The sequence below is a fragment of the Triticum dicoccoides genome, chromosome 5A, assembly GCF_002162155.2.
Source record: "Triticum dicoccoides isolate Atlit2015 ecotype Zavitan chromosome 5A, WEW_v2.0, whole genome shotgun sequence".
Lineage (NCBI taxonomy): Eukaryota > Viridiplantae > Streptophyta > Magnoliopsida > Poales > Poaceae > Triticum > Triticum dicoccoides.
In genome coordinates, this window is record NC_041388.1 from 686,379,089 (window position 1) to 686,388,869 (window position 9,781).

A 9,781-nucleotide genomic window follows, 5' to 3' on the forward strand; every position below is an offset into this window, starting at 1 on the left:
CCTAAACCGGGTTCCCACAAAGAACAAAGAGATAAATCCATTTGAGGAATGAGAAAAGAAAGGTTAAAACTCTCTTACGTACGAACCTGGGGCTGTTTGGCGAAAGTCAATGTACCAATTCCAAGGAAGCGCAAACTTGGCCAAAAATTGTGGATTGTGTTTTCCTGGGCTATGCTTTTCATAGCATTGGTTACAGATTCTTGATTGTAAAATCTAAGGTCTCTGACATGCATGTCAGTACAACCATAGCAATGGAGTCAAATGAACTAGGGTTTAAGGTTTTGTCACTCTCGCAACCCATCATCTACTTATTACACCCCATTTCTTCATACGAACTCCGATTTTGACAATCTTGGGCTCGTTGGATTGCTAGCATTGGATCATCATTTTGGACACTTTGATAAATGTCAAATCATCAAACTCTCCAAAGGGCCTTGATTTGGTACCTAAAACTTCTCCGGTTTGACCCCTAGCTTGATTCTTTTGATGTCCGAAGTCCATGAACATGTCAACACACCTACAAAGACCACAAAAACAAAGGAAAAACTAAATAAAAAAAGTGTGCAACGAACTTGGTAAAATAAGTAAATATCGGAAACTATGCATTGGGAAGATGAATAAGTGGTAGATGGATATGATATGAGGGATTTTTGCACTAGAATATACTCTAAAAAGTATGCATCTCATCACACACCAGACAACACTTGCCTCACACCATCCGAGTTCTAGAGCACTGTGCCACTGCCAGGATCTTCCCCATCCCACCTTATACATTTTTGAAATTTTGAACAATTTATGAAAAGCACAATCATTTTCTAAAAACTGCACAACTATTTTTAAAATAGTGAAAAAAATTAAAAGATATAAATAAATTTGAAATAAATAAAAAGTAAAACTAAAATGGAAAGGAAAAAAAGAAAACCGGAAATCCATCCACTAAAGAAAAAACAGAAAATGAATTCCTAAAACCGGGTACTATGGTCCCATTGAATGGGCCGGGCCGTTTACTCGTTTGACCGACGTCTTGACGCTATGTGCGTCATATAGGATTTCTCCAATCCCGGGCTGCAGCCCAACACATGCGAAGAAAAGCCCGTGTGGGCTGGGCCGGTGGGGCCCGCTGGTGGCGTGCCACCGCCGCCGAGCTCCTCCCCTCCCCTGCTGCCGCTGTCACTCCAAAACCGTCGCAGTCCTCCCTTCCTTGTGGGCTTCCCTCACCGCCGTCACCCAGCGCCGTCCACCACCCAGACCCCACCCCCGCCCCCTCCTCCACCTCCGCCTCCCACCTCCCCCGTCGCGCCGGCGACCCCGGCCTCCTCTCCTCCGCGGTAAGCAAGCCCCCGACTCTCCGATCTCCCCCGCCGCCGCCCCCCAAACCCCCGACCGACCGATTCCCCCGCTTCCACGCTCCCCCGCGCGCCCCGTCGGCCAGTCCAATCGCGATTTGCGCGGCCGCGCTTGCCTGCTGGAGGCGTAATCCCGGTCTCCTCGGTCAGCGGAGGACTGCCGCGGTCTTCGCGCGTGCTCGTACTCGTCTCCGACGGGCGCTGCCGTGCCAGTCGCCCGGTAGCTAGGGCATCGGCATCATTATCAGCTAGCTAATGGTCGCGATTTGGACAGAGACCGCGAGGAACCTTGGAGTCGTGGGCGGACTCGGGTCATTAGGGTGATGATTAGAGAAAAAGACGGGGTCTTTTTCTATCATTTCTTCCTGTGGGGGTCCCGGCCACTCCATCCAAATCCCCTTTCGACTCAGCTGTGCGCCACAGGAGTTGGTCTCACTGGCTTTGACTCTTCTCTGTTTCTATATAACTTCGCACTATGTTCCGATTGTTTATCACCTCTAATTATATGCCGTTTGCTTATTCTCGGAGTAAATCTATCAAATGTTTTATCTTTGACTTTTTTTAATGCTCGACTCCATTTTGGTTGCTCACGCATGCAGATGTATCCTTTGGAAATGGAGGGCAACTCGAACCCAAAGACGACCAACAAGCCCAAGTGTATTCACCTCTTTCTTGCTCCCCTGCCAGTACCTTATTATTTATTCTATCTCGACTCGAATGCATGCCGTACTATTATTTGTCAGGGTCTTTTGTTGGATCCAGTGCTGTTTCGACAAATTGACAGGCATGGTTTGGTTCTCTCTGTCTGCAGATTCCAAGTTCACACAGCAGGAGCTTCCAGCATGCAAGCCACTACTCACACCTGAAATCGTAACCATCCTAATCTCCGATGCTTGTTTACCATCTTCAGTTCCAATAATTACATATGAAATTTATGAGTTACTTGCAAGTGATGATGATATCTGGACATGCATAGGTCATTGCCGCCTTCGCGCTCATTGGCGCCCTGTTTGTTCCCATCGGGCTTGCGTCGCTGCATGCATCACGGCAGGTCAAATGCGGATGTCTTGGATGTTTCTCTGGCGTGATTCTTCATGGTGCATTTGTTTACCCTGTACCTTCCCTGTGATGCAGGTTGTCGAACTGGTGCATAGATATGATGCAAGTTGTGTGCCCGTGGATGACAAGGTTGGGTTCATCCAGAACTCCAGGACTGACAAAACATGCACAGTAACAATGACTGTGAGTTTCAAGTGAAAATGTTATCGCAGTTATACATATTTACTTGTGATGGTTGCGCATAGTACTGCTGTTGTTGAGATAGTCTTTAAGCACATTATCTCCTATAAATTTGAACAAACTGGTTGTTGTATGCCTTTCAGGTGCCAAAATACATGAAGAGCCCAATCCATGTCTATTACCTGATCGACGGCTTCTATCAAAACCATCGAAGGTATATTTTCCTATTAAATATTTTACTGAAAAAAAAACCTATATTGCTTCCCTGGTTGGTTCTCAATCAGTGCTTCACAAGGAATTTGAAAATATTCATTTCCTACCTTCTGTTGCATTTTTATCTCTACTACATTAGCAGGCACGCTATACTGTTGTATTGACAATTGTCCTGTTGGAACAAATTATGTCGACATACTCAGACCAATTGTTGCTTGTCTTTTCATAGGTATGTGAGAAGTCGAAGTGACAAACAACTGCGGGATAAGAGTGCTGCACATTTGACATCAGATTGTGTGCCTGAAGGTGAGACCGCTGATCATGCTCCAATTGTTCCATGTGGCCTTGTTGCTTGGAGTTTGTTCAACGACACATATACAGTCCGGGTCAATGGAGTGGTTACTCAAGTGAATAAAAAGGACATAGCTTGGAAGAGTGACAAGAACAATAAATTCGGCAAGAATATCTATCCCAGTAACTTTCAGAAGGGAAGGCTTATAGGTGGTGCTACGCTAAATGAGAGCATACCAGTACGTGCATATTTCCATCACCCTGCATATGCATTACTTTTGGTATTAAGGGATCTGCGTGCTGGAATATAGAACACTTACAATCATTTTATGCACATCCTTCTAGATTTTTTTACTCTAATTTATTCTTCTTGTCACAATTGTGTAGTTAAGTGAGCAAGAAGATCTCATTGTTTGGATGAGAACTGCTGCCCTCCCAACTTTCAGGAAGCTGTATGGCAGAATTGAGAAAGATATCAATGCAAATGATAATGTAACAGTGGTTATACAGAACAACTATAACACATATAGTTTTGGAGGATCAAAAGCGTTGGTCCTTTCTACTGCATCTTGGATTGGAGGGAAAAACAACTTCATTGGCATGGCATATCTGACTATTGGTGGTTTGTGCCTTTCCCTTGCTATGGGCTTCTTAGTTCTCTACATGGTTAAACGGAGGTATGTTTAACAGTTTGCTGACTGCTATTTCATACTGGACATCTCATTTCTCTATCTTAAAACATGTTTTGAAGCATTCATATCACACTTACTTTTCATGAACCCTCTTGTTATTAGTATGTTACCTGAATGCATTTTGTTTGATTAGATTAAAACAATGTAGTTATTGGTTCTGTCAATTTGAGTGAAATTAGGAAGATGCTATAATGAGCCAGATGGCTCTTTTCTCGTTCCATCATATACGAAGCTTGAGCTCTAGTTTTCAGCTTGTTATGCATGAACCATTATATGAAATTGTACAAAGGGTTAATTAGTGACTGGTTCTAATTGTTGCGCCAAGATAATCACATTTGACTATTTTCAGGAACTTTGCAGACCCCTCGAACCTGTCATGGAATAGATGAATAGAGTTAACTATTAGACTGGAGTATCCTGTCTGAGAATAAAAGATCATTCAATGGGTGAATTCTTCCAATTGGATCTATGGGTGTCTGTTCTTATTCCCATTCACTGGGCTTGTCATGGCTCACAGGCATGAGGATCTTGTTGACTTTGGAGCCCTAATAGCATCATACATACATGAACAGAATGTATTGTGATCAGTTGACTTAAACGTTATCTGACCTTATCTGACCATAACGAGAGTCGTTTCTGAATGCTTATTATGAATTATAAACCAACTAATTGTGCTTATGGTAGCAGATACTTATACCTGTTCTTGCAGTTCATGTTTCATGTTTCCCTATTTGATCACATAAAAGGTATCACCAAGTGCTAATCTTACGGCATGCTTGGTTTATTTACCAAAAATTGGCTAGCCAATGTCTGGCAATGTCCTAAACTTGACAATATTGGCAATTTTTTGAGAGGTTGGCAAGGCAAATTGGTAGCCAACTTTCTACCTTGCCAAACATTAGCATGCCAAATTTAGTCCTCAAACCAAGCATGTCCTTAATATTGAAGATCTGAGGGCTAATGTGCTGGGATTCTCCTTCTATTTCTTTTGTCTGCTTGTAAGCCAAATTAATAATGTGACTACTGACTGAGCTTACAAGCAGTTCATCTCAGTCTTATAAAGAAATTATCATTCAAGGAAACAAGACTGCAAATATTTGTACCAAGAATAGTTGTCATTCTCAAGTGATATTCCTAAAACAAGTTTGTATTGATCTGTGATCACTTTATCAAAACGATCGGCAGATAAAGGTACAACTGCTGCTCTTGGAAAAAGAAGTCAATTGACGACTGATGAGTATAGTGATGCAACACACTTAACAAAACACTGCCGATCAAGTCACCTTGTCAGTAACCTAGAAATTAAACACTCCCACTAATAAGCATGCACTGTTTGCGAGCACGGTAGCTTGAATCGTCTTAATGTTCATCTAAGGTGGTCATTGGCAGGGCAGGATCGTAGGCTCCATGGGCGTGGATATGCTCCTAGTGCACATTTCAGGGCCAATTTCTGTGACCCCTTCTTCCTGAGTAGTTACAATGCTGCTGATCAACATCATTTTTGGGGGGCTAATGGTTTAATTCAACAGAAGGGAAAAGATAGCCTGGAGAAAACATAGTGCATACCTTTGCAAGGTTCCTGAAGTAAAATGTTGTGTAGTTCCCCGTTGGGAAGAAAACTTCTATCAGATCAGCAAGAACCACCTGGGGCTGGGAGATAGCTCCGTCTGACCAATCTTATTAAAAACAGGGAGTTCATTAGACCACTACCATATGTAAAACCATATCACACCCTGGGGTTTGGGCATTGTTATCAACTCATCAACCCTGATTAAGTGGAATGAGAAAAAAAAAAAGGAAAACCAGATCACTATGTTTTCTTAAGCACAGAAACAATAAAGATAACTGTCATTACCAAGTGTCTTGGAATTTCCTATTCTTTTATCAAATCTCCATATGCTTTGGTTAGTTCTGAAACTGAAACAAGAGTCACGGCCCACATCAATATTGTCCAAAAATGTGGATAGCTTGTACTCTGCAGGATCCGAGGCATATGTCTGATCTATGACCACATCCACCGTCTGAAATTTGTACGAACCAGGCTTTGAGTTAGATGCTAGTAAATGGTAAATAAATAGTCAGTCAAAGAATTGTGAACTAATAGATCATATGGAGGTTTGCGGAATTTTCTTCTTATACATATTAAGAGGCCAAGTTCATTTTAGAAAAATGTTAAAAGTTCATATAAGCTGTCAAGTGGTAAGCAACGAGCTCTTCTTAGCATCATCTGAAATGGTGGTCTGGCTGACATTAGGTTCATTATTGTTGGTACTCACACAAAGAATGGCATGTAAGCTGTCCATGTCCTCTGGATCTGAAACCTTGAACCTCTTATCGGTAATAGTTGCATCCACAATCTCTGCTCCTGCATCTTTGACGTACTGCTCATGGAATAAACACAGACATGCACATCAGTTTTCCACTCCTTTTTTAAATTTGAACTTTTGAAATACAGAGTGATGCTGCTACCTGTAACTTGTAACTTTCTCTGACAAATGTCCATACTCCCTACAGCAGCAGTAGATACAGTACATTGATGATCAGTAAAAACTGTATATTCAAAATCTTGCTTAGATAGATGCACCAGACATTCATGATCCCTTGGGCGTAAAGTTGCATACCTCTGTGAATTCGACCCATGCCACTACAGGTTTGAATCGGGTGCTTAGGGCAGCAGCTGCTTTGCTTAAGCACAGGTAGTTTGTCTTGATCTGCATTAGGAATGAATACGTGTGTTAAAACTGGAACCGGATCCTCTAACATTAAGAAGGAATGTTAGAGAAGCTACAATACTCTAACTTTCCTTCTTTCTATTCATATGATTATGTCTAAAATGATTTAAATTAATTTGCAATTTGATGATCTACCGTATACATTTATAGTAATTATATGCAAACAAATTGATGGTGAAATAAAATTAAATTTAAATTATTTATAAATACCAACACTAAACAACCTATTAATTATCTACTAACAGTCCCTAACTTTCCTTCTTCATTTTACACTAGCCTAACACTGTAGCACGGTGACATTCCTTCTCAATGTTAGAGGATCCGGTTCCGTTAAAACTTGGTGCAAAAATGAGATACACTGTCCTTAGGTACCTGTATATATAAAATCTACAGAATAGTATTGCAGAAATTATCTGGGCTTGCTAGTTAAGCTGCAGCTACTTATTATGGTATGGTAATATTACTGAGTGCATAATAAACACAGTTTTCTCGCTCAATCATGACAACACAAATTCAGTCACATTTTGCTGGTCTTAACTGCATCATATACTGCATTGGCCCTGTCTTCAGAATTCGTGAACGTTCCCAGGTACTTGATCCACTCGGCCCTCTGCACAGAAACCAAAATTAAATTTGTCAGTTGATCTAGCTGCTGAGAGGATTCTAGGTAGTGATTTTACCTGCAACGGCGTGTCCTCTTGAGAGGGCACATAAGCTGCGAAGTTGCAACCTTTATCTTGATCCGTGCTCACGAAATGCGCGCGAAACTGCGAGAGTTTGCCTGTGTCTGTCGTGTTGACAAGCTGAACATTTCCACTTGCATATGCCTGGAGCAGGCACTGGGAAGCCACCTGAGGTGATGTTATCCCTTTCAAGTTGTCCAGCACTCCAAGTAGCTGCGCATGTACCAACAAAGTCTGAGATAGCTAAAAATCCATACGCAGAAAGCATCAGAGTTTGTGTTCCTTCTCATTTATCATATTATTATGTATGTAGAAAAGTAAAAAAGAAAAAGTGCCCGGGCCACAGATTCCAGAATGTTGGTGTGATCTCAAGTTGGGCGACTCCGTTGCTCGCTCACCTCAAAGAAGGACACTGCAAGCAGATGTGGAAACGAATGAAATTACTCTGGTAAGTTGCTGGCCGCTGTGAACACTGCACACACAGTAGGGTGTAGAAATACTTGCATACTCTGGTTGGTGTACCGTGTACGTACCCGGAGAAGCGCCTTTTGTCACGGCGCGGAATCAATCGGTGGGATTCTTGTGAGCCGACGGATGAGTTGCACATGCTGCGGCGGTGGTTGGGTGCACGTGGTGGCGCTCTTCCTGTTGCTGCGCGCTTTGGATGGTTGCTCCTTTTGGCTGTTAGCAGTTGACCGCCCATGCCATTGGCCACCTTGGTACGTAGCTTTGTCCATCGGATGATGATGACTGATGATGGCCGTGGGTTTTACTCTGCTCCGGATGGATATAAACATGTTTTAAAATGTAGATTTACTCATTTTGTTCCGTATGTAGTCACTTATTGGATTTTTTTTTAAAAAATATTTTAAAATGAAGGGAGTAATGGATATGATCATTTTCACAAAAAGGAAAAGAAAAAAAAGAACGTTGGTCGGCGTGGTCTGCTCTTCCAGCACAGACAACCTTGGTTGTAGCAGAAAAATGAAGTTGTTTGCAAGGCGGCGTCGATTGTGCGATGTAGCTTCCCCTGGTGGTGGTTGCAGCTTTCGGCGTTAATGGTCGTCGTGTCGGTCTCGGCGAGCTCTAGGCTCTAGCAATAGTGATGTCATGCCCCCCGCGGCAGGTGGGGCCTCGAAATCACGGGATAGCATGGTGTGGCGTGGGTGGCCTACGGCTCACGGCATTTGCGGGGGTGTGTGGAGAGAGGGCGGGAGTGAGCGAGCTCGGGGTAAAACATCCCATGGCAACCGATGCGAGGAAGGGGAATAAAAGAGAGATGCATGAGAGGAAGAAGAAAAATATCAATGATAGGAAGGCACGGGGGTGGTGTGTGCGGAACCAGGAGCGGTAATTGGGGGGAGTCTTTCTCACCTCATCCTGCGACACATGAGCGGCCATCGTTAGTTTCATCCGGTCGACCACAACGAATCGTTTCCCTTTTCCTAGCAAGAATTTATCGTCTTTTAGCCCTTGTATCTCGCACATCCATGGCATCTGCACACGTTGGTGCACCCGTGAAATGTTGAGTTTTCTGCCGCTGCCATAGTGGCCACGGCGGCGGGGTCATCTGGCGGATTGGCCCATGCACGAAGAGGAGCGAGTGAGCGCGTAAGACATACATTTTCTTTTTAGAAAATAACACTTTTTCAAGTGTGGTCATTTTTGAAAAAAAACCAAACATTTTTTGGAAGTTCCGCATAATTTTTTGAATTTGTGGACAAATTTTGAAAACAAGATTTTTTTTCTTCTGAAATACTGAATAATTTTTTAAAATACGAACACTTTTTGCAAATTTTCGAACATGAACAATTTTAAAAATTTGGATTTTTTTTGAAAACTCCTAATCATTTTCTGAAGGCACAAATATTTTTTTAAATATGTGAAAAATCTTTTAAAATGGGAATATTTATTGAAATTCGGACAATATTTGAAACATGGTCTTTTTTTTGAAAAAAATGTGAATAGTTTTATAATCAGAACAATTTTGGAAATTTCAGGACATATTTTTAAAGGGAATTTTAGAAAGATGAAAAACCCCAAAGAAAACCAATAAATAAACATCAGAAAAATAAAATAAAAAAGTAGTAAAAACTGGCCTGGAACCTTCCGGAATGTTCCCAAAACCGGATAGCTAAATGGGCCGACCGTTTGGATTACCCGCTCATGGCTCCTGTTTGATTCGGTGTCACGTCAAATAGGATGTGGGGCATCGGTCTAGCCAGCGAGGTTGTGGGGCGGGGGGGTTGGTGCTTGAGCATTTTCCGTGGATTATCGGCCGTAACTGTAGAAAATTCGCTCACTTATTGGAGTGATGCTCATATGGCTATCTAAACTTATGAGGTTAGTCCATCTTATTCAGGTTTTGTCCTCTGTAATTTTTTCACGAAAAGCATGGAGGAAAACTGATATGCAAAAATCTTGGTGTAACTTTTAGTTTCATTAGGGTTCTTTGTTGTTTGTGTAAATTTTAGTGTTCTTGATCTGATATGTTTTGCTTGAGATGTCAACAAATCATATTGTTTACTAAAGGAAAAAAGAGAAACAAATGTAAGATTAATAGTTAGTGAGATCCCTTTTTCGTG

At 42.1% G+C, this 9,781-nt stretch overlaps 2 protein-coding genes across 2 annotated transcripts; one reads left to right on the forward strand and one right to left on the reverse strand.

Moving 5' to 3' along the window:
* Positions 1-1,256: 1,256 nt before the first annotated feature.
* Positions 1,257-4,477, forward strand: LOC119304158 (ALA-interacting subunit 1-like). The gene is made up of 9 exons (XM_037581324.1): positions 1,257-1,328; positions 1,946-2,003; positions 2,158-2,216; positions 2,323-2,397; positions 2,481-2,588; positions 2,729-2,799; positions 3,028-3,328; positions 3,477-3,766; positions 4,131-4,477. The coding sequence occupies exons 2-9, from the start codon at positions 1,946-1,948 to the stop codon at positions 4,168-4,170; spliced, it is 1,002 nt and encodes a 333-aa protein (XP_037437221.1). The 5' UTR covers positions 1,257-1,328; the 3' UTR covers positions 4,171-4,477.
* A 427-nt stretch (positions 4,478-4,904) lies between these two features.
* Positions 4,905-7,803, reverse strand: LOC119300453. The gene is made up of 10 exons (XM_037577405.1): positions 7,719-7,803; positions 7,595-7,608; positions 7,194-7,409; positions 7,052-7,123; positions 6,403-6,492; positions 6,251-6,289; positions 6,058-6,162; positions 5,637-5,802; positions 5,348-5,457; positions 4,905-5,247 (listed from the first exon to the last, which is right to left on the reverse strand). Exons 1-10 carry the CDS (start codon positions 7,801-7,803, stop codon positions 5,161-5,163), a joined length of 984 nt encoding a protein of 327 aa, XP_037433302.1. The 3' UTR covers positions 4,905-5,160.
* Between the last annotated feature and the right edge of the window lie 1,978 nt (positions 7,804-9,781).